Here is a 24,149-nt window from a genome sequence, read left to right on the forward strand (position 1 = left end):
TCATCCCCCTCAACTCTATTCAAAGTAGTATACCTTTTGTTGAGGGGAACAGTCACAGGGGTACTCTGCCTATCCCCTTCCCCACCTCCTGACGGCCCCCCGTTACCTGTGTTCTGCACTTTGGGTGTAACTACCTCCCTGTATGTCCTGTCTATCAAACCCTCAGCCTCCCTAATGATCTGGAGTTCATCCAGTTCCAGCTCCAACTCCTTAACATGGTCTGTTAGAAGCTGCAACTACAAACCTCATTTCCAGAAAAGTTGGGATATTTTCCAAAATGCAATAAAAACAAAAATCTGTGATATGTTAAATCACGTGAACCTTTATTTAACTGATAAAAGTACGAAGAAAAGATTTTCAATAGTTTTACTGACCAACTTAATTGTATTTTGTAAATATACGCAAATTTAGAATTTGATGGCTGCAACACACTCAACAAAAGTTGGGACAGAGGCATGCTTACCGTTGTGTTACATCACCTTTCCTTTTAATAACACTTTTTAATCGTTTTGGAACTGAGGATACTAATTGTAGTAGATTTGCAATTGGAAATTTTGTCCATTCTTACTTGATATAAGACTTCCGCTGCTCAACAGTCCGTGGTCTCCGTTGTCTGATTCTCCTCTTCACGATGCGCCATACATTTTCAATAGGAGATAGACCTGGACTGGCATTAGGCCAGTCAAGCACATGCACTCTGTGTCTACAAAGCCACGCTGTTGTAGCCCGTGCAGAATGTGGTCTGGCATTGTCCTGCTGAAATAAGCATGGACGTCCCGGGAAGAGACGTCGCCTTGATGGCAACATATGTCTCTCTAAAATCCTAATATACGCCTCAGAGTCAATGATACCTTCACATACATGCAACTCACCCATGCCGTGGGCACTGATGCACCCCCATACCATCACAGATGCTGGCTTTTGCACCTTTCGCTGATAACAATCAGGATGGTCGTTTTCATCTTTGGCACAGAGAACTCGATGCCCGTTTTTTTCTGAAAACTAGCTGAAATGTGGACTCATCTGACCACAGCATACGGTTCCACAGTCTTTCGGTCCATCTGAGACGAGCTCGGGCCCAGAGAACTCGCCGGCGTTTCTGCATGGAATTGATGTATGGCTTCCTCTTTGCGTAATACAGTTTCAAGTTGCATTTCTGGATGCAGCAACGGACTGTGTTAGTGACAATGGCTTTCCGAAGTACTCCCGAGCCCAGGTGGCTATAATTGTCACAGTAGCATGACGGTTTCTTAGGCGGTGCTGCCTGAGGGCTCGAAGATCACGCGCATTCAACAGTGGTTTCCGACTTTGCCCTTTATGCACTGAGATGTCTCTGAATTCTCTGAATCTTTTTACAATATTATGTATTGTAGATGTTGAAAGACCTAAATTCTCTGCAATCTTGCGTTGGGAAATGTTCCTTTTGAACTGACTAACAATTCTCTCACGAATTTTGACACAAAGGGCTGAGCCACAACCCGTCCTTGCTTACAAAGGCTGAGCCCTTGATGGACACTACTTTTATACCCAGTCATGATACCTCACCTGTTACCAATTAACCTGCTTAATGTGGAGTCTTCCAAACTGGTGTTACTTGAATATTCTGTGCACTTTTCAATCTTATTTTAACTCTGTCCCAACTTCTGTTGAGTGTGTTGCAGCCATCAAATTCTAAATTTGTGTATATTTACAAAATACAATTAAGTTGGTCAATAAAACTATCGAAAATCTTTTCTTTGTACTTTTGTCAGTTAAATAAAGGTTCACGTGAATTAACATATCACAGATTTTTGTTTTTATTGCATTTTGGAAAATATCCCAACTTTTCTGGAAATGGGGTTTGTAGATGCACTTTTGCAGGTGTCATTGTCAGGGACACCGGAGGCCTCCCTGCCTTCCCACATCCTGCAAGAGGAACATTCAAGCTCTCCTGCCTGGCATCCTACTGCTCTAAATGTGCAATACGAAAGAAAAAAAATAACAGCTAACAAAAAACTGCACAGAGAATGGTATGAAAACAAAGGGAAAACTTCCAGTGAGCAGCAGTTCTGTGGGTGGAAACACCTTGTTAATGAGAAAGGTCAGAGGAGAATGGCCAGACTGGTTCAAGCTGACAGGAAAGCAACTAACTCCGATAACCACAGCTTACAACAGTGGTGTGCAGAAAAGCATCTCTAAATGCACTCAGCAGCTACTTTATGAAGCATCTCCTGTACCTGACAGAGTGGTTGCTGAGTGTATTTCAACACTATCAAACAGGAGTCGAATGGAGAAAATACTAAAGACAACTTCGAGATCATCTGTGCTGCTTTTAATTGGAGCAATCAGATATTCATTCTACTGTCCTGCTACCTCCCATCAATCTTTAACTATCGTTACTTCAGTCTTTATCATTTTTAAAGTGGCATTTATCCAGCAGCATGCACAAGTCTCGACCCAAAATGTTGACTCCCATTTGCCTCCATGGATGCTGCCTGACCTGCTGAGTTCCTCCGGCATTTTGTGCATTTATTCAGCAGCGTTATTTGTTGCTTGAAACAGTTGGGCTTTTAATCTCAAAAATGGTATTAACTGGAATTTTAAAAAAACAACCATTTCCTTTCTTTCTCAGGGTTGTGGCCATTTGGTGCAACCCTGTGAAAACTGCAAGGTTTTTGTTGCATATGTAACCATGTAGAGCACGAGATAAAATAATCTAGTCATTCAATTTTCATTTCAATATTTATTACTTTTATTTAGAGATACAGCACAATGATAGTCTCTTCTGGCCCCTGAGTCCAAGCCACATAAATACCCATGTGACCAATTAATCTACTATCTCATTTGGCTTTGGAGTTTGGGAGAAAACCAGAGAACCTGGAGGAAACCCACATGGTCACAAAGAGAACATACGAACTCCTTACAGACAGTGATGGGAATTGAACCCAAGTCGCTGTCTCAGTAATAACTGCCACACTGTCGTGCTTCCCCAGTGTAAGAAATTGTTCATATATGAATATATATCATAGTATGGTAGATTTTATTGCATTCATTTTAAAACACAGATTCAGATTAGTTTATTGTCATGCATATATTGGTGCAATGAAATTGGTTGTGCGAAACTTGCAGAGTAAATACTATACAGGTAGATACAGCAACAAATGCAGAACAGTGGTTGAAAGATTGTACTGCATATGTCCTCCAAGCGAACCACAACCTTACCGTGGCTTGCAGGCTTGTATACTCAATGACCCGGAGAGCCATGTTGGCTAGAGTCAGGGCTTTATGCTTTGGCTCTTGGTAGGGTCACCCATGCCAGACAGGTCAAAGCGTGGAGGCCAGGCTAACCGTGCTCCACTGGTCCTCCAGGTTTGGGGGTCTAGCTCAGAGTTAACAGCCCCGACTGGTAAAACAGAATTGTTACAGATACACCGAAGAAGAAGCCTTCTACATTTCAGTGTGACGGTATTCCTGAGTCTCAAGCTGGGATTTGCGTGATGGGAAAAGTTAAAATACAGGGGCAAACTAGCCAATAGTATAAAGCAGGACACTAAAATTTTTCAGTTATATAAAGAGTAAAATGAAGGTGAGAGTTGATATTGGACCACTGGAAAATGATGTTGGTGAGGTAGTAATGAGAGACAAAGAAATGACAGATTAACCTAATGGGTACTTTGCATCTGTCTTCACTGTGGAAGACACTAGCAGTATGCCAGATGTTCATGAGTGTATGGGAGCTGGAGTGAGTACCATTGCTATCACAAAGGAAAAAGTACTAGGAAATCTCAAAGAGCTTAAGGTAGATAAGTCACCTGGACCAGATGGACTACATCCTAGAGTCCTGAGAGAGGTTGCTGAAGAGATAACAGATGCATTGGTCATGATCTTTCAAGAATCACTTGATTCTGGCATGGTCCTGGAGAAATGGAAAATTGCAAATGTCACTCCACTCTTTAAGAAGGGAGCAAAGCAAAAGAAAGGAAATTATAGGCCAGTTAGCTTAACCCCAGAGGTTTGGAAAGAGTTGGAGTCCATTATTAATGAATATACTGTTGGTGGCTGGTAAAAGGACTCTTACTAGGAAATGGTTATCACAGGAGAGCCCAACTTCAAATGCATGGATGGAAATTACAATGGACATTTACAAAATGGAGAAGATAACAGCATCTGTTAATCATAAGCTGGAACAATTTGATTCATACTGGGAAAAATGGTTTAACTACATAATGCTTCATAGGCCTGATTTTATTCTCACAAATCAATGAATATGTTGTAAAAAAAAAATCACTCCCTACTTGTACATAGTTTTTTCCTTTTGCTTGTTTTTTCTTTCTGCTCTTTTCTATAAGTGTATACCTCAGATAAATACTTTGTGGAGATTTGTGATATATATGATTATATGATATATATGTACAATGTCTGAAATACATCTTATGGAAATGTTTGTTTGATGATGAGCTGCAATAAAAAATTAAATTACAAATAAAAAAAGATGAGCCTTCAGGGTACTTGGAGACTAACGATAAAATATGTCAAAGTCAGCACTGTTTCTGTCAGGGGAAATCTTGCCTGATGAATCTGTTAGAGTTCTTCGAGGAAATAACAAGCAGTTTGGACAAAGGAAAGGTTGTGAATGTCATTTAGTTGAATTTTCAGAAGGCATTTGATAAGGTGCTACACATGAGGCTGCTTAACAAAATACAATCCTATGGCATTACAGGAAAGATACTGGCATGGATAGTGGGATGGCTGACAGGCAGGAGGCAGCGAGTGGGAATAAAAGGGGCCTTTTCTGGTTGGCTGCCAGTGACTAGTGGTGTTTCTCAGGGGTCAGTATTGGGACCACTACTTTTCACATTATTGGTCAATGATTTAGATCATGGAGTTGATAGCTTTGTGGCAAAGTTTGCAAATGATACAAAGATAGGTGGAGGGATAGGTCGTGCTGAGGAAGCAATGCAATTGTAGCTGGACTTGGACGATTTGAAGAATGGGCAAAAAAGTGGCAGATAGAATACAGTGTGGGGATGTATATGATAATGCATTTTGGTAAAAGGAACAATAATGTAGACTATTATCGAAATGGGGAAAAAATTCAAACATCAGAGGTGCAAAGAGACTTAGGAGTCCTCATGCAGGAGTCACGGAAAGTTAATTTACAGGTTGAGAATGTGGTAAAGTAGGTAAATGCAATGTTGGCATTAATTTGAAGGGGAATAGAATATAAAAACAAGGAAATAGTGCTGACGCTTTATAAGATACTAGTCAATACTTGAAGTATTGTCAACAGTTTTGGGCCCAATATCACAGAAAGGATGTTTTCTTATTGGAGAGAGTTCAGAAGAGGTTCATAGGGATGATTCCAAGAATGAAGGGGTTAACATGTGAGAAGCGTTTGGCAGCTTTGGGTCTGTACTCACTGGAATTTAGAAGAATGCAGGGGATCTCATTGAAACCTACAGATGTTGAAAGGACTGCGGGTTGTGGAGAGGATGTTTCCTATGGTGGGGGTATCCAGAACTAGAGGGCACTGCCTCAAAATTGAGGGGCGACCTTTTAGAACAGAGGTAAGGAGGTATTCTTTTAGCCAGAGAGTAGTGAATCTGTAGATGCTCTGCCACAGACTCTGGTGGAGGCCACGTCCATGGGTATAATTGAAGCGGAAGTTGATCATTCCCTGTTCGGTCAGGCCATCAAAGGATATGGCAAGAAGTCAGGTGTATGGGGTTGAGTGGGATCCAGGATCAGCCATGATGGAATAGTGGAGCAGATGCAATGGGCTGAATGGTCTAATTCTGCTCCTATGTCTTATGGTCTTATGACTGACAGTAGTGGAAACCGAGAAGAAGCTACTGATGCAATGATGGAACCCTGCACACTGCCAGAAATGGAGAACTTTCATTGTTGCCCTAAGTGCCAGTGATATAACAGTTAATAAGCAAGAGAATGTGTGGTTTGTCATGTTCCTTTTTTTTAAATATGTGAATTGTGTTGTATTTGTTTCAAAACATTTATGGTATAGAGTGCATATTTATCATATATATTTTGGAGCTCCTGAGTAGCTAAGTTCCTACTTTGCATCTTTATTGACAATATTCTGGCTTTGTCATCTTCCCATCCAGGTGTTTATAGCTGGTTATGCTGTGACCGTCGGTGCCGCAGAAAGGCTGATCTTTGGATATGACAGCTATGGAAATATTTGTGGAAGGAAAAACTCGCCTATTAAGGGGGCCTCACTGTCTGGACAAGACATGACCAGCAGAAAGTGGGTAACTATTAAAGGATATTCCTCTCATGCATGGTACAGTTAAGTAAACAAATTTGGCAATTTATCAGAGATCACGAGGAACAGTACACCTTAGGAAAAGGCCCTTTGACCCATTATGTCTGGCCAAGTTAGATTAAACCAATCAGTTGGCATATAATCAATATCCCATCATTCCTTGCATGCTCACGTACCTCTTAAGTGTCACGATTAGGTCTGTTTTCTCCACCACTATTGGCAATGTGTTTCATGCATCTACCACTCTCTGTCTAAAAAGCTTACCCCATGCATCTCTTTCAAACATTCCCCCTCTTACCTGAAACCTGTACCCTCTAATATTTGATATTTCCAACCTGGAGGAAAACAATCCCCTACCTGTCATTATCATTATATGCCGTGTTGTATGGTGTAAGCAATCATGGTCTCATGACCATAATAGTTCTTGGCAAATCTACAGAAGTGGTTTGCCATTGCCGCCTTCTGAGCAATGTCTTTACAAGACGGGTGACTCCAGCCATTATCAATTGTCTTCAGAAATTGTCTGCTTGGCATCAGTGGTCGCATAACCAGGACTTGCGATATGCACCAGCTGCTCGTCCAACCATCCACCACTTGCTCCCTTGGCTTCACATGACCCTGATCAGGGGGATAAGCAGGTGCTACACTTTCCCCCAGGGTGATCTGCAGGCTAGCGGAGGGATGGAACACCTTACATCTCCTTCAGTAGAGATGTAACTCCACCCATCACCCAACCCTTCCTGTACCTCTCATCATTTTATATATTTCTAGCAGGTCACCCCTCAGCTTCTGGTGTCCCAGAGAAAGTTGGTAAATTGGTGTATTAATGTCATATGTACTGATGTACAGTGAAAAGCTTGTCTTGCATACAGATCAATTTGTTACAACAGTCCATTGAGGCAGCACAAGCTAAGCAATAACAGTGTAGAAGTGTTACAGTTACTGAGAAACTGCTGCTCAGGTAGACAATAAGGTGCAAGGTCATAATGAGTGAGATTGTGAAATGAAGAATCTATCTTATCATGCTAGGGAACTGTCCAATAGTCTTTTGACAGTGAGATAGAAGGTATTCTTGAGCTTGAGGATATGTGCCTTCTGCCTGATGGGATGGGGCAGAAGGAAGAATGTCCAAGCTTGCAGTGTGGTTGGACCAGTAAGTGCTATTGGTGATGTTTACTTCAAGAAAACAATCCATTTTGTCCAGACTCTCCTTATATCTAATACTTTCTAATCCAGTCACATCCTGTTAAACACAAGAGACTGCTGATGCTGGGATCTGGAGCCAAAAAACAAGACGCTGGAGGAACTCAGCAGGTTGGCAGGCTCTATGGAGGAAAATGGACAGTCAGTTTCGAGTTGGGATGCTTCATCACTCCAGATGGGTCTCAACCTGAAACGTCCATTGACTATTTCCCTCCATAGATGCTCCCAAATCTACCCAGTTCCTCCAGCATTTTTTTAATTATCTCCCTGGTAAACCTCTTCTGCATTCTGTCCAAATTCTCCACATCTTTGCTGTGATAGAACGACCAGAACAGCATACGATATTCCGATATGGTCCAAAGTTTTATACAGTTGCAATATGACTTTCTAAATTGTATACTCAGTGTCCCGACTGATGAAGGCATGCCATACACTTCCTTTGCCTCTCTATCTGCTTGTGTTGTCACGTTCAGGAGGCAGTGAACTTAGAAGGTAGTTCCTGAAAAGCTATTCTTTGGAAACTGTTTGATGGTCTTGTAAAAGGAAAATCAACTACCCCAAACTTTACAGTGTTACTAGTGCAGCATTTTCTCTGTACTACCATGAAATGTCCGTAATATTATGTGCTCACGTTTTGTCACGGGGCTGACAGGTAAAGGCACCGTGGTGGTGCAGCTGGTAGTGCTGCTGCCTCGTGACTCAGTGGCCTTGGGAACCTGGGCTGCCTGTGTGTTATTTGCATGTTCAACCTGTAACCACATGGATTTCACCAAGGCCCGATAATTTCCTCCCATGTTGTGATTTATGCAGGTTAGTAAGTTACAACTAACCTGCCCGTGAATTATATAATTGTCTGGAGGGAGTTGATGAGCGGCAGAATAAATGCAATTAGCTTATGCTACGACAGTGCTTGCTCAATTGTGGGGAGGGCTTTACCCATAATGGGCTGGGCTGTATCCAATACTTTTTGTAGACTTTTCCAATCAGGCATTGGTGTATCCACATTAGGCCATGATGCAACCAGATAATATATTCTCCACCACACATCTATAGAAGTTTGTTAAAATTTCAGATGACATGCCGAAGCTTCGCAAACTTCTCAGAATATAGAGGCACTGTCGTGCCTTCTTTGTAACGGCATTTACTTGCTGGACCTTCTGTTCTTCTGAAATGATAATGCTGAGGAATTTAAAGTTGTGGACCCTGTTCACTTCTGATCCCCGATTTCCTCCTCCTGTAGTCAATAATTAGCTCTTTGGTTTTGCTGATGTTGAGTGAGACAATGTTGTTGCGACACTATTTCAGCCAGATTTTCAACCTTCCTCCATGATGAATTGTCACAACTTTTTTGGCCAACAACAGTGGTGTCTCCAGAAAACTTAAATATGACATTAGAGCTAACTTTAGCCTCACAGTCATAAGCATAAAGCGAGTAGAGCAGAGAGCCTTGTGTTGCTCCTGTGCTGATGGGAATTGTGGAGGAGATGTTGTTGCTAATCAAAAATGACTGGGGTCAGCATGTAAGGAAATCAAGAGTCAAGATGCTGGGTTTTGAAGTTTATTGATTAGTTTTGAGGGGATGATAGTGTAGAATGCAGAGCTGAAGTCAATGAAGAGCTTCCTGATGTATGCATCTTTACTGTCCAGATGTTCCAGGGTTGAGTGAAAAGCCAATGAAATAGCATCTGTTGTTGACCTGTTGTGACATTCGGCCAATTGGAATGGATTCAAGTCACTCCTTGGGCAGGAGTTGATATGTTTCATGACCAACCTCTTAAAGAACTTCATTGCCGTGGATGTAAGTGCTACTGGATGATGCTCATTCAGGCAGGTTACCAGTTAGTAATTGGGCACCGGTATAATTGAAGCCTACTTGAAGCAGGTGGGTACCTCAGACTGCCGAAGTGGGAGGTTAAAGGTATCGGTGAACACTCCTGCCAGTTGGTCAGCATAGGTCTTCAGTTCTCAGCCAGGTTCCCTGCCTAGGCTTTCCATGGTTTCACCCTCCTGTCATGTCATCCTCAGAGACCAAATCATGGAATTCATGAAGGTGCTCCCATTGTCAGTCAAGTCCATCATAAAAGGCATTGAGCTCATTTGTGAACGAAATTAGTTGTCACGTATTTTGCTTGTTTTATTTTGTAAGAAGAGATAGCATTCCACTCCTGCCAACCCTGTCAAGCATCCTTCTGTGGCTCAAGTACAATTACCACTTTGCAAGTGAGATGGCTTTCGGAAAGTCATACTTGGACCTACTTAGTTGCCAGACCTGAATGCCACTGATCTGGTCCTCAGCAGACTGCGGATCTCTTTGTTCATCAAGGGCTTCTGGATGGGGAAAACTCATCCCTGACTGGCTTTATAAGGTCTATGGCATACTGTTCCGATCTTCTTATGAGTTCTTGAACATGGCCCAGACCACTGACTCTCAGCAGTCTCTAGCTGCTTCTCTGCCTCCTGTGATCACCTCTTTATTGCCCTTACCTCTAGAGCTTTGTTCTTTAGCAGTCTAGACATGAGATGGTAGGAATTCCTTATGGTAGTGTAGCAGTGGTCAAGTGTGTTGGAACCCCTGGTGCTGCAGGTGGTGTGTTGATGATAGTGAGACACAGATTTCTTCAAAGAAGCCTGATTGAAGTCCTGATAATGATTTGAAAGGCATCAGGGTAGGTTCTTTCTTTATTGCTAATCATGGCCCTCAATACATCAAGTGCTTGCTTAACATCTGCCTTTCGCAGTATGTAAACTGCAGTCATTACAGCCTGCTAAGGAAAATTACATGGATTATTATGGATTAGCAACAGCATCTCCTTCACACTCACATCAGCACAGTTACACCACAGGGCTGTGTGCTTAGTCGCTTGTTCCACTCATTTATCCTTACAATTGTGTGGTTCAGTACAGCTCCAGCACTCTAATTAAGTTTGCTAATTACACCACTAACACAAAAAATTCTGCAAATGCTAGAAATTCAAAGCCACGTACACAAAATGCTGGAGGAACTCAACAGGTCAGGCAGCATCCCTGGAAATGAACAAACATTGACTGTTTGTTCAGTTTGTTCAGTTCCATACAGCCTGACCTGCTGAGTTCTTCCAGCAACTTGTGACATCACTGTTGTTAGCCAAATCAAAGGTTGTGACTAATTAGGGGGGAGATTTGAAAATCTAGATGAATGGAGCCAACAAACCAAAAAGCTGATTATCGACTACAGGAGGAAGAAGCTGAAGGTCCATGAGTCAGTACACATTAGGGGAACAGAGGTGGAGAGGGTCAACAGCTTTAAGTTTCAAAGTGTTAACATATCAAAGGATCCGTAAGTGTCATCACAGCAGTGCCCTGACTTTCCTAGAAGTTGTGTAGATTTGGCATGTCACCAAGAATTTTGACGAACTCCAATAGAGAGTATCCCCACTGGTTGCATCATGATCTGGTATGGAAACACTAATGCCCAGGAATGGAGGAGGCTAGAGAAAGCGCTGGGTACAGACCAGCCCATCACAGGCCAAGCTCTCCCCACCAGTGTGTACGTTGAAATGAGCATTGCCACAAGAAAGCAACGTACATCATCAAAGATCCCCACCATCCGGGCCACGCCCTCTTCTTGATGCTGCCAATGGGAAGGAGGTTGGTCCCACACTACCAGGAACAGTATTACCTTACATCCTTCAAGCTCCCGAACCACTGTGAATAATTTCATTCGCCATTACTGTGAACTGATCCTACGATCTACAAACTCGTTTTCGAGGACTTTTTACAACTCATCTTCCCAGTATTGATTTTATTTGTACAGTTTGTCTTGTCAGTCTTTGTTTAGGTCTAGTTTTTCAATAAAATTCTATTGTGTTTCTTTTTCCTGGTAAATGCCTGTAAGAGAATGGATTTCAAGGTGTTATGTAGTAACTTATACATATTTTGATAATAAATTTGCTTTGAACGTTAACCGAATGCTGTACTAACAATCTCACTCCCTGACCAGCTCATCTGGCTCTGGACTGCACTTTTAATTTTTCGCTCATTAATGTGGTGTTTTATTTTCAAATAGATACGTCTTCTTCCTGAACACCTGCAACATGGACTTCACGGACCATAAAATAAATTCACTGTCGATTTGTGTATCCAGCTGTCCTCAGGAGCAACTGAATGATCTGGAAGAGATAAAGCTTTTTGCTCAGAATAATGGTATGCATGTTTACCCAGCAATATATCAGATTTATCACACAGGGAGCAGGCACTGTGTTTAACTGGCTGATACTGAGCAGTGTCTCTGATCCACAGCAGCCAAATAATCTGCTTTTGACTCCTCATTTCCTATATTGCTTTGAGCTTATTTTATTTGTGAACTTGTTTATATTTTCTTTAAATGTACCTGTGCTTCTCAGCTGTTCAAAATTGCACTGTGTTGATACCCTTCTCTGAGTGAAGTCTGACAGATTCACAATAGCTTTAAAATTCACTCATCTCCTCTGGGTATCGTTGGTATAACCATTTATTGCCCATCATGAAGTCGTGTAAAACACTGGTTAGACCACACTTGGAGGTAAGATGTTACTTCCATGTAAGATGGTGCCATTAAGTGGTGACTCTTTCCACTCATCATCAAACATTCCCATTAGGACTACTGCAACTGAAATCCACAGTCACCGCCGTGGGTACTTCGGTAAGCAGCATTGTTTTAAGACGATTAAAAAAATCTATCAATAGGGAAAATCAATGAATCTTGGACAGCAGACTTGGGTCGCAAGTGCAGATCCCCTTTAAGAAAAGAATGTTGTATCACTGCTGCACCATTGAAAAGGTACAACGGAGATGTTGTGGCTTTAGACTTCCTCTCCTGACTACCCTGCTGGTGAACTACAGTTTCTGGAAAATAAAATCGAAGATGTCTGAGCAAGATTGCTGAACCAGAGGGACATCAGGGATTGCTGTGTACTTTGCTTCATGGAAACATGGCTATCCCCCGCCATTTTGGATTCAGTACAGCGGCTCAATGGCTTCATGATTCTCCACAAAGATGATCCAGTCTTTTAAAGGCAGAGGAGGTGGAATATGCTTTATGATTAACTCAACATGGTGCACAAATGTTGGCGATTCTGTCTCAATTCTACTCACCACACCTGGAACATCTAGTGGTCAAATGTCGTCTCTTTTATCTGCTGAGAGAGTTTTCCACCCATCATCCTAGTAGCAGTATGCATTCCATAAGACCAAAAGACTTAGGAGCAGAATTTACCATTCAGCCCATCGACTCTAGTCCGCCATTCCATTATGGTTGATTTCGGATCCCATTCAACCCCATACACCTGCCTTCTCACCATATCCTTTGATTCCCTGACTGATCAGGAAACAATCAACTTCCGTCTTAAGTGTACCCACGAACTTGCCCTCTATCATGTTCTGTGACAAAGCAATCTTTACTACACTTTTAACTAAAAAAATTCCTCCTTGCCTCTGTTCCATCTCAGGCCTACATCAGACAGATACTGGAGGAGCTGAGCAATGTAATCAGCAGGCACAAAACTGCACAACCTGATGTTTTCCCTATCATTGCGGGAAATTTTAACTAGGCCAGCTTGAAGAAGTCTCTGAGCAACTGCCACCAACATATCACCTGTGGAACCAGAGGAGCCAAACACACTTGACCACTGTAACACCACCAGCAAGAATGCTTACCATGCCATCCCATGACAACACTGTGGCAAGTCCAGTCACCTGGTTGTACTTCTACTCCCAGTCCACATTAAGGGAACGGAGACAGAGATGACCAGCAGCTTTTAATTCCTTAGTGTTAACATATCAGAATACTCTGAGGCCTCACCAGTGCTTCATAAAGCCTCAACATTACATCCTTGCTTTTATATTCTAGTTCCCTTGAAATGACTGCTAACATGGCATTTGCCTTCTTCACCACCAACTCAATGCTGAAAATTAACCTTTAAAGAATACTGCACAAGGACTGTCAAATTCCTTTGCACCGAAAATTTTCAAATTTTCTCTCCATTTAGAAAAGTGTCTAAGTCCTTCTGTAGTCTCTCTACTTCCTCAAAACTACCTACCCCTCCATCTATCTTTTTATCATCCACAAAGCCATCAATTCTGTCATCCAAATCATTAATATAGAACGTAGAAAGAAGCCATTCAAACACAGACGCCTGTGAAGCACCACTAGTCACCAGCAGCCAGTCAGAAAAGACTGCCTTTATTCCTGCTGTTTCCCTCCTGCTAATCAACCAATGATTTATCCAGTCTAGTATCTTTCCTGTAATACCAAGGTCTCTTAAATTGTTTAGCAGCCTCATGTGTGGCACCTGTCAAAGGTCTTCTGAAGATCCAAGTTCACAACAACCACCAACTCTCCTTTGTCCTGTTTGTTATTTCTTCAAAGAGTTCCAACAGATTTGTCAGGCATGATTTTCCCTTAGGGAAACCATGCTGACGATGGCCTATTTTATCATGTGCCTCCAGGTATCCCAAAACCACATCCGTAATAATCAACTCCAACATCTTCCCAACCACTGAGGTCAGACTAACTGGCCTATAATTTCCTTTCTTCTGCCTCTCTCTCTTCTTGAAGAGTGGAGAGACTTCGCAATTTTCCATTCCTCCAGAACCATGTCAGAGTCAATTGATTCTTGAAAGATTATTACTAATGCCTCCTCAATCTCTTCAGCCATCTCTTTCAGAACCCTGGGGTGTACAACATCTGGTCCAGGTGACTTATCTATTTTCAGACCTTTCAGTTTCCCAAGAACCTTTTCCCTAATAATGGCAACTTCACTCACTTCCGCCCCCTGACACTCTCAAGCTTCCAGCATATTGCTAGTGTCTTCCACAATGAAAACTGATGTAAAATACTCATTCAGTTCATCCACCAATTCCTTGTCCCTCTCCTTCCTCTTTGGGATGTACTATATATATCCTGTGCCTTCTGAATTGCTTCCAGAATTTCCAGCCATTGCTGCTGTGTTGTCATCCCTGCCAATGTCCTTTTCCAATCAATTCTGACCAACTCCTCTCTCATGCCTCTGTAATTCCCTTTTCTCCACTGTAGTACTGATACATCTGGCTTTAGCTTCTCCTCCTCAAACTGCAGGGTGAGTTCCTTTCCCTTAAGCTCTCTAATCCATTCTTGTTCATTGGACAATACCCAGTCCAGCATAGCTGATTCCCTAGTTGGCTCAACCACAAGCTGTTCTTAAAAAACCCATCTCGTAGGCATTCCAGAAATTCCCCCTCTTGATCCAGCTCCAACCTAGTTTTCCAATCTACCTGTATATTGAATTTTCCCCCATGACTATCGTAATATTGCCCTTTTGACATTCATTTTCTATCTCCTATTGTAATTTGTAGACCATATCTTTACTATAGTTAGAGGGTCTGTATGTAACTCTCAACAGTATCTTTTCACTTGCAGTTTCTTCGCTCTACCCACAATGATTCAACACCTTCTGATCCTATGTCACCTTGTTCTAATGATTTGGTTTTGTTTTTTTACCAACAGAACCACGCCACCCCTCTACGTACCAGCCTGTCTTTTCAATACAATGTGTGTCCGTGGATGTTAAGCTCCCAGCTATAATCTTTCAGCCAAAATTCAGTGATGCCCACAATGTCATACGTGCCAATCTGTAAATGTGCTACAAGATCATCTACCTTATTCCATATACTGCGTGCATTCTAATATAACACCTTCAGCCCTGTATTCACCCTTTTTGATTTTGTCCACCTCTTACATTGCAGCTCAGCCTTTTGACTGCGATATGCCCTATCACCAGCCTCTCCTTGCTGGCAGTCTCACTACGTACTGCCTCTGTTTGTAAACCAACTACCCCATCCTCAGCACTATCAGTCTAGTTCCCATCCCCCTGCCAAATTAGTGTAAACCATCCCAAACACCTCTAGCAAACCTACCCGCAAGGATATTGGTCCCCCCCATGGGTTTAGGTGTAACCCATCCTTTTTCTACAGGTCGTACCTTCCCCAAAAGAGATACCAATGATCCATAATTCTGATCAGTCGGTGCGGATTGGAAATAACATTTCCTCCTTGCTGACGATCAAAACTGGCGGACTTCAAGGATGCATCCTTAACTCACTACTCTCTACACCCATGACTGTGTGACTGGGCACAGCTCAAACACCATCTATAAATTTGCCAATGACATAACTATTGTTGGCATAATTTCAGATGGTGACGAGGAGGTGTTTGGAGTCCCGAGTCCTGGGGACAATACTGAAGGTCAAAGCCCAAACCAGCGAATCCGGACGTCAAAGTCCAATGGTTGAAGTCTCTGGAATGGTTGCCTTGGAGATAGAGGCCCAACGTCCGCAAGTTCAGACCAGGGACTGGAAGTTGGATGCCAGGAGGTGGACTGTGCTGGGTTTGGAGGCTCGTCTGTGTGTTTGAATGGGTGGGTGGATGGGAGGCAGAAAGGGCGCATGCCTTGCTGTTGTTGTTGCTTATGTTCTGCTGAACATTGTGGGCGTTCTGTGTTAGCGCAAGAATGTGTGGTGAAACTTGCGGGCTGCCCCCAGCAGATACTTAGGTTGTGTTGGTTGTTAATGCAGATGATGCACTGTATGTTTTGATGTACATGTGATAAATAAATCTGAATCATTATTTTGATGGCAAATCTGTTGTAGCTTCATTGCATTCTGGCATCTTTCTCAGGTACGGTGGCTGTTTCCTTTGATAATCATGGCAGGGAAAACAGATTTTCCTCTAGCTTGTGGTTTTCAGTTCTTCTCATGGTGTAAGGGTCTCACAGAACCCTAGGTTGGAGACGTCAGATCTGCTCTGAATGTAGTGAGGGTGTCAAACAGCTCAGGGACCGAAGGGGGAGGAGGTGCAGAAGCTTGACAATGCAAAGTGCTCTACAAACACAGCGCTTCTGGTATATGTCCTGGATGGTCAGGTGGGTGGTGGGGGAGAGAGACCCTCTCTCTCCTGTATATATATTTATAGAAATATGTGCATTTCTTATTGTAATTTGTACTTTGTGTTATATGTTGCACTGTACTGCTGCCAGAAAATACTGAATTTCATGATGTACAGTATTTCAGTGAAAATAAACCTGATTCTGACTCTGATAGAAGATGCCCTCAGTGTGGAGACAGGTCATTCTCTGTCAGTAACTGTGCTGCAGCCACTCCCACCAGTGCATCCCAGGCTGGTGATTCCACAACAATATATGGGTGAGGGTGACGTCAGATGAATTTGTGCAGCGTGATGCGTCTCTCATCAGCAGTTGCTGTTCGGTAGCTGTACTTAAGGATGGTTTGTTTGGTTAGTGGCCGTGCTGCCGGCTCTGCTTGCTGAGGCACAAACCTATGGCCCAGTGCTTTCCATGTCAGCAATGGTTCATTGACTTTACAACCTAAATTAGCCCTTGCTGGATGATGTGGCTTCAAATCCCATGTCATGACTTTGCGAGTGTCATAGTAGCATAGCGGTTAGTGCAACGCTGTACGGGGCCAGCTGAAGAATCGGGATCAATTCCTGCCACTGTCTGTAAGGAGTTTGGACGTTCTCCCTGTGAACGCTTGGGTTTCCTCCAGGTACTCCGGTTTTCTCCCATGTTCAAAGACCTATGGTTAAGGTTAGTGAGTTGTGGGCATGCTATGTCGGCGCCAGAAGTGTGGCGATACTTGCGGGCTCCCCCCAGCACGTTCCTTGCTGATTTGATCTGATGCATGGATGTACGTTTGACAAATAAAGCTAATCTTTAGATCTTTAATCTACTCTGTAATGCTAAAGATGAATTCTTGATTTCCCGACCTTCCTCATCGTGTCCCTTGTACTCAATTTGAACAGCACTTTGTATCTGCGACACTGTATTCTGCGTGCTGCTTTCTTTCTACTACCTCGATATACGTATATAATCTACCTGGGTGGCGTGTAAAAACTCTGCTCTATATCTCTGTACGGTGACAATAATAAGCCAATCATTTGTCTGTTATGTGTCGTGTTGTGTGACATAAGCAAGCACAGTCTTTCCGTGACCATGATTATTCTTGGCAAATATTTCGACAGAAGTGGTTTGCCATTGCCTCCTTCTTCGCAGTGTCTTTCCAAGACGGGTGACCCCAGCCACTATCAATACTCTTCAGAGATTGCCTGGTGTCAGTGGTCGCATAACCAGGACTCAAATATTCATACGATCATCCACCACCCGCTCCCATGGTTTCATGTGTTCCTGATAAGTGGTGGGGGGTGGTGTTGGAGAGTGTGGAGGGGCTAAGCAGGTGCTGCACCTTGCCTAGGGGTGACCTGCAGGCTAACAGAGAGAAGGAGCACCTCACACCTCCTTTGGTAGGGACATATCTCCACCCAGCCACCCAAAATAAGCCAAATCCACTGCCAACATGCAAAACTGTACTGAATAGAAATTATTCATAGCAGAGAAAACCAACAACACACGATGAGGGAATGAGCATTTCTCCGCTGATTTGGAGTGTAAAGCCTGCCACATGTCACAGTAGCACAGCAGTTGGCATAATGCTTTATAGTGCCAGCTATCAGCCATCCAGGATCAATTCCAGCCACTGTATGTAAGGAGTTTGTACATTCTCTGTAACTGTATGGGTTTCCTCCAGGTGCTCCAGTTTCCTCCCACATTCCAAAGACACACAGGTTAGGATTAGTAAGGTGTGGGTATGCTATGTTACTGCCAGAAGCATGTGGGCTGTCCCCAGCACATATTTGGACTATGTTGGTCATTGATGCAAACAATGCATTTCACTTGTATGTTTCTATGTATGACAGACAAAGCTAATCTTTAATGAAAAAGGATCAAGTGCTTTCCCGGTGCATGTGATGCATAAAATCTTCTCGGGCATCCAGCCAGGTCCAGTTGTTAGTTTTGACTGTCGTTTCGATGACAAACTCTGCCATCTTCATCAGGGATGATGCCTAAGCATGTCTGGTCCAGTGGTTTATATCCTCAACTCCTGTCATCCGTCCCTCCTAATTGGTTAGTCCTCAACCAATCAGGTTTCCACAGTCCCACCTTGTTTGCAATCATATTCCATTAAAATCGTATTATATTTAAGCATAGTGGGACAGTGGAAACCTGATCAGTTAAGGACTAACCAATCAGGAGGGACAGACAACAGGAGTTGAGTATCTATGCCACCAGACTGGACCTGCCTAGGCATCATCCCTAATGAAGATAGTAGAGTTTAGCATCAAAACATCGGGTAAAATTGACACTTGAACCCAGCTGGAAGGCTGGGAAGAGTTTATGTGCCTAATCTTTAATCTTTATGGAGCACATTGGTGCCTACTTTCAAGCTCAGGTGTGAGTTAATTTGGCTGTTTGCTTGTTCTTTAGGTTCCTATTTGTGTGTGTACAATTTAAACATTTCCGACTACACAGAGCCTGTGAAAGCAGCGCACCTCTGTCCAACGTTACCGGTCCCGCCAAGGTGAGATGGTTTCTATTCAGGTTTACTTACTCTTCAGTGAACCACATCCTGCTAGACAGGTCAAAGTCATAACATTTAAATTGCACTCTGAAACCAGTAATGCACTCATTAGTAATGAGTCCTTTCTGAAGTAGTCATACAGCATTTTATAGAGCTGAAATTATATGCCGTGTCTCATTGTGGGAGGGCAATTGTCTCCTGTGCTTTCTTCAGTTGCTTCTCTCGGGTTGTAGCTGTAGCTTTGGTATCACTTCAGATGGGCTTCAATAGATGCACCTACTTGAGTCTTCATACCTACGTGTTTCAACACCTTCCAAGCCCTGTCCCAAAAACAGCTCTTTAAAAGTATTCCTAATGGGCCAGGGTGTTAAAAGGACATGAACTGAGGGTATTATCCCACTAAATTGCAAATGGATATTCATGAGATAAATGTCAATGCACACTTGTAGGCCGTCGTTTCTATATGGTGTTGCAAGAATCAGTTGAGTTGATCTGATCATCCCAGGACAGAAGTGGCTATTATGAGGGGCTGTGATTTTAAGCTGATTGGAGGAAAGTACAGGGGGAATGTCAGAGATAGTTTCTTTATGCAGAGAGTGGTAAGTCTGTGGAACGCACAGCCAGGAGCAGTGGTACAGATGGATGCATTAGGAACTCCTAGGCAGGTACATGAATAATAGAAAAATAGAGGGCTATGTGGGAGAGAAGGTTAGATTAATCTTAGAGTAGGTTAAAGGGTTAGCACAACATCGTGGACTGAAGGGCCTGCACAGTGCTGTACTGTTCAATATTCTATGAATTTCCTTTGCTAGTCATCCTCAGAATCAGGTTTAATATCCCTGGCATACAGTATGTCATGAAATTTGCTATTTTGCGGCAGGAGTACATTGCAATACAAAATAATAAAAAACTATAAATTACAATAAGAAGTACATTATATATTTTAAAAATTAAATTTGAAAAGCAGAGAAAAAAGAGAGCAAGAAAAAGAATAGTGAGGTATTGTTCATGGGTTCAATGACCATTCAGAAATCTGATGGTGGAGACGAAGAAACTGGTCCTGAAACGTTGAGTGTGCGTCTTCAGGCTCGTGTACCTCTTTCTTGATGGTAGCAATATGAAGAGGGCATGTTCTGGGTGATGGGGGTCCTTAATAATGGATACCTTCTAAGAAAATAAGCATTGCTGCCCTTGTGTATTATTTGAGGTCAGCGGTAGAACTTGTGCCCTAAAATAGAAGGTTATGGGTTCAAACTCTGGGACAAACTAAAAGCCAACCAGAAGCCTAGGCCTGAACACCAGTGTCACAAGGTCTGAACTAGTTCTCACAAAGATAGTGAATGCATTGGTTGTAATATACTAAAATTTCCCAGGTTCTGTGGAGTTTGCAGCAGATTTGATGCCCTCTGTTGGTTGGGGTCAACCATGGATGTCACATCCCAGTTGTCTATATGATACACAATCCAGTGTGTGAGCCAGGGCAATACAATAGAGAGAGCAAGCTGTTGCCCAGGTATCAGGCTCCCCCTTGTTACACAACAGATGAATCCAAAGGAATAGCAGAGATCATTAAAGGAGCGTCGCAGGAGTTGCCAGTCAGAGGGTAGGCCTCTCTTCCTCACGTGGTGTCCTTCTCTGTCGATGAACATCAGTGATATCGTGGTTCAGCATTTATTGGATATTATATTTATGGACTGTGGACTCTTTCAGACTTATGGTTTTTATACTCTGTGTTTTTTATCGCCCGTTCCTTTCCTGTTTTGTTGTGCGAGGGGAGTGTGTTTGGGGTTTGATGTTTTGTTGGTTTTTTGTGTGGGGGAGGGGTTGCTTTTGGGGAGGTCAATGTTCTTCTTCCGTTTTGTGCGGGAGGAGGGGGGTTTTGAGGGTTGATGATCGGGATGGTGTTCTTTTTTTAATGGGGGTTTGGGTTTGATGTTTCTCGCTGAAACTTGTATGTTCTTTCTTTGTTTTGTGGCGATCTGGAGAATACAAATTTCAGAATTGTATATAGATACGCGCTTTGATAATATGTGAACCTTTGAGCCTTTTGAGCTCAATGTAGGAACTGCCTTAGGGACTGCAACCAGATATTTCCCTTGGGCTTACTCCTGAATCCTTCTCCGTAAGTCTATAAAGCTGCAAGGCAGGAGAGGTTTGAGATCAGAGTTTTCCTTCTCCTAAGTGAGCTGACAACCATGCTGATGAGCTGCACCCGCCCAAAGCACCTGGCATCAGTAGCTCGCCCCTGTCCCTTCCCCTGTCAGTGGAAATGCTTCCGCCAGGCAGCTAAGCCATATGTGAAGGCCAGGAATTGGACTTGGTTGTCAGAGGCTATTTGAGATGAATGCCACTGGGAGGATTTAATAGGCAGTGGTGTAGGATTTTGTGAATAAAACGTGTGAGAGTCGTTTTATGTGCTTGTGGTGAAGCCGTAGCCTTTTACTTCCCTTAACAAACCAAAAGCAGTCGCCTAACACTGACATCATTATGCCAGACACCGTCTCTTAAAGAGAACACAACTCAATGACAGTGTATGTGACTTATGTAGATCAGGTTCTATTGTGAACAATATGTGTCATCTGTCACCCATTACATTACCTTACACAGGCCCCCTGCCCGACAGAGTTCACCAACACCAACATTGTGAGCCTGTCTAGAACTCATACAGGCTGCCCGACTTGGGTCCTATGTGCTGGATTGGAGTAACTGCAGGTGCTTCTGGTCATCCAGGGTTGGGCTGACACACACATAGTCATGTCGTGATGCAGGGGGTACGGCAGTGGGGCCATCCAGCTCTTAGTGGGCCGATTTAAGGTGATTCACAGAAATACATTCAGGTTTATCTTTCCTATCTAATAAAGGTCTTTTTGCCCCATTCCATAACGTGGAATGGGCCATTTTAAGTGGGCTTAAGGGGTGTTGATGTGCATCATGGCAGACAAGAACAAACGAGGTAGAACATGGGTCAACTGGAACCCAAGAGAATGTACGTCATGATGGGAGGTGGGAATAGAATTGAGTTTACTGAGGAGGAAGGGATGCTGCTGAGACGCCAACCAGGCAGATGTGACTTCAGGAATAAAATCACCCAGCACCCATAGCCGCTGCCCGCACACCAACTCACCTGCAGAGGACTGCAAGCCCTCTTTTGAAGCCGTTCTGAGCCTCAGCAGGATTCACTGGAGACTATTATGCCAAGACTCATCCTTCAGGGAGGCTCTCGGAGCAGCCTTTAAGGAACGGTGAAACCATTGAGACGAGCCGTTAGACTGTGGGTGATATGCCATCTGGGATGCAATTTAACGCTGAGGTTCCGGGCCATTTTGGCCCAGAGGTCAACGTGAATTGGGGACTGTGGTTGGAAGAAATATCAGGTGGGGTGCCGAAGCGAGCGACTGACGAACACACGAGCCACATCTGCAGCTGCCATGGCACTAGAGGGAGAACGGCTGGCTACAATGCACCATGGTCATCATGGTAAGGAGATGCATGAAACCGCGGGTGGGGAGAAGTGGACCAACCGGGGCCGCGTTGATGTGCTAAAACTGTTGCTCAGGGACCTCAGAAGGTGCCAATGTCACCTAAACTTGACGGTTAATTTTTACCTGCTGACACAAAAGACAGACTGCTCTCCAGTCTCACACGTCCTTCCTAAGGCTGTGCCAGGCAAACTTTAAAGCTACCGGTTGCCTTGAAGCCCTCCCGCCTGGTTGCGAGATGCCATGAGTGGAGTTAAAAACAGTATGGCTCAAGTTTGCGGGCACCGTGGGGCGACAGTGGTTGAAACACGCACAGGAGCGAAACTCCTGCATCCCTGAACGTGCTGTCAGCCAGCTGCAGGCCCATGCCTGCTGTCCTGTAAACCTGGACCAGTAGTCAGTAGCTTGTTCAGCTGCCTTGCCAGCATAGTTAACCTCCAATGTGTATTGCATCGACAGCACGCCGTGAGAGGCAATCAGCCACAGCGTTATTTTTCCCTTCGATGTGCTGTATGTCAGTCGTGAATTCTAAAAAGCAGGTCAAGTAGCATCACTGCCGTGTAGACCAGGGGTCTGACGCTTTGGCCATCACACACATGAGGGGTTTGTGGTCAACAAACGCTGCGAAATGACGAGCCTTCAGTAGAAAACAAAAATGGCGGATGGCCAGAGAGAGAGAGAGAGAGAGAGGGACTGAGAAGCTTGGCGTCAAATATGCTGTACTTTCTTGTGAGGGTGGAGCTGCCAGCTGAAGAGGGCAAGTGGCTGCCACACACCTCCAACCGTTTCTGCACAGCGCCCACCGTGTAGTCTGACACATCAGTAGTGATGACTGTAGGTGTATTGGGGAGCGGGTGTGTCAGTAGGGTAGCATTTGAAAGAGCTCGTTTGGTGTCATCAAATGCTGTGGCCATGTCCACTGACCACTTAAGCGTGGGATTAGGGACAGTGCCTTTATCCAAGGGGAGGATAAGTTCAGCAGCTTATGAAATGAAACAGTAAGAGAAATTCACCATACCTCAAAACTCTTGTAGTGGTTTGGTAGTGCAGGGTATCGGAAAGTCCGTAACAGCAGTGACTTTTGAGAGCAGGAGAGCTGCACCTTCTGCGGCGATGCACTGGGCAAGAAAGTCAATAGAAGACAATGCAAACTGGCATTGAGAGGGCTTAATGATCAGCCCATGCTCGTGAAGTTTGTGGTGATGTGCCGGGTGCTTGGTTTTGATGTGCTGGCGACAAGTCTGTCGTCCATGTAAGCAAAAGGAAAATCTAAGTCCATTAATCACTGGAAAGTCTGTATTGCATTTTTCAGTACAAACAGGATGTGCAGAAACTCCGATGGGCCAAACAGAATTGTGTCAGCGGTTTTGGGAGTGTCCTCAGTGCACACAGGTACCTAATGGTAGCCCCTGACTACGTTCACTTTAGAGACAAAAAATCTTTGCAACTAAATATGCCAAAAAGCCAAAAATATACGTGGGACAGGGTAATGATTGGTGGTGGTGCTTGTTAAGGCAGCGGTAATCACCGTATGGACTTACGGAATCACTGTCAGGCTTACAGAATGTGTGAAGGATTGAAACCCAAGTGCTATTTGACCTGCGTACAATGCCGAGCATTCTTACGTTAGCAAACTCAGCCTTCCTGCTAGCCAGCTCTTCTGAGTCTATGCACAACACGGGTGAGGACCGTCAAGCTGGTTGAGGAACTGTGGTGCTTGACCCAATGCTTCTGTGACTGTAGTGGAAAACGTTGGCTTGGTGAGGTTTGAGAATTTGG

General features: G+C 43.7%; 1 protein-coding gene across 4 annotated transcripts in view; it reads left to right on the forward strand.

Annotated features, from left to right (window-relative positions):
• The window catches only part of LOC140736796 (choline transporter-like protein 3), a 147,095-nt gene that overhangs the window by 40,656 nt on the left and 82,290 nt on the right, over window positions 1-24,149 (forward strand). For 2 of the 4 annotated variants that reach the window (XM_073062723.1, XM_073062724.1), the window contains 3 exons: window positions 6,102-6,244; window positions 11,511-11,647; window positions 18,798-18,891. In XM_073062723.1, the coding sequence (XP_072918824.1) occupies window positions 6,102-6,244; window positions 11,511-11,647; window positions 18,798-18,891 (374 nt within the window). Of the gene's footprint in view, window positions 1-6,101; window positions 6,249-11,510; window positions 11,648-18,797; window positions 18,892-24,149 lie in introns of those variants that run through there. The other 2 variants (XM_073062726.1, XM_073062725.1) reach the window with 2 other exon arrangements.

Source organism: Hemitrygon akajei, chromosome 12 (genome assembly GCF_048418815.1).
Source record: "Hemitrygon akajei chromosome 12, sHemAka1.3, whole genome shotgun sequence".
NCBI lineage: Eukaryota > Metazoa > Chordata > Chondrichthyes > Myliobatiformes > Dasyatidae > Hemitrygon > Hemitrygon akajei.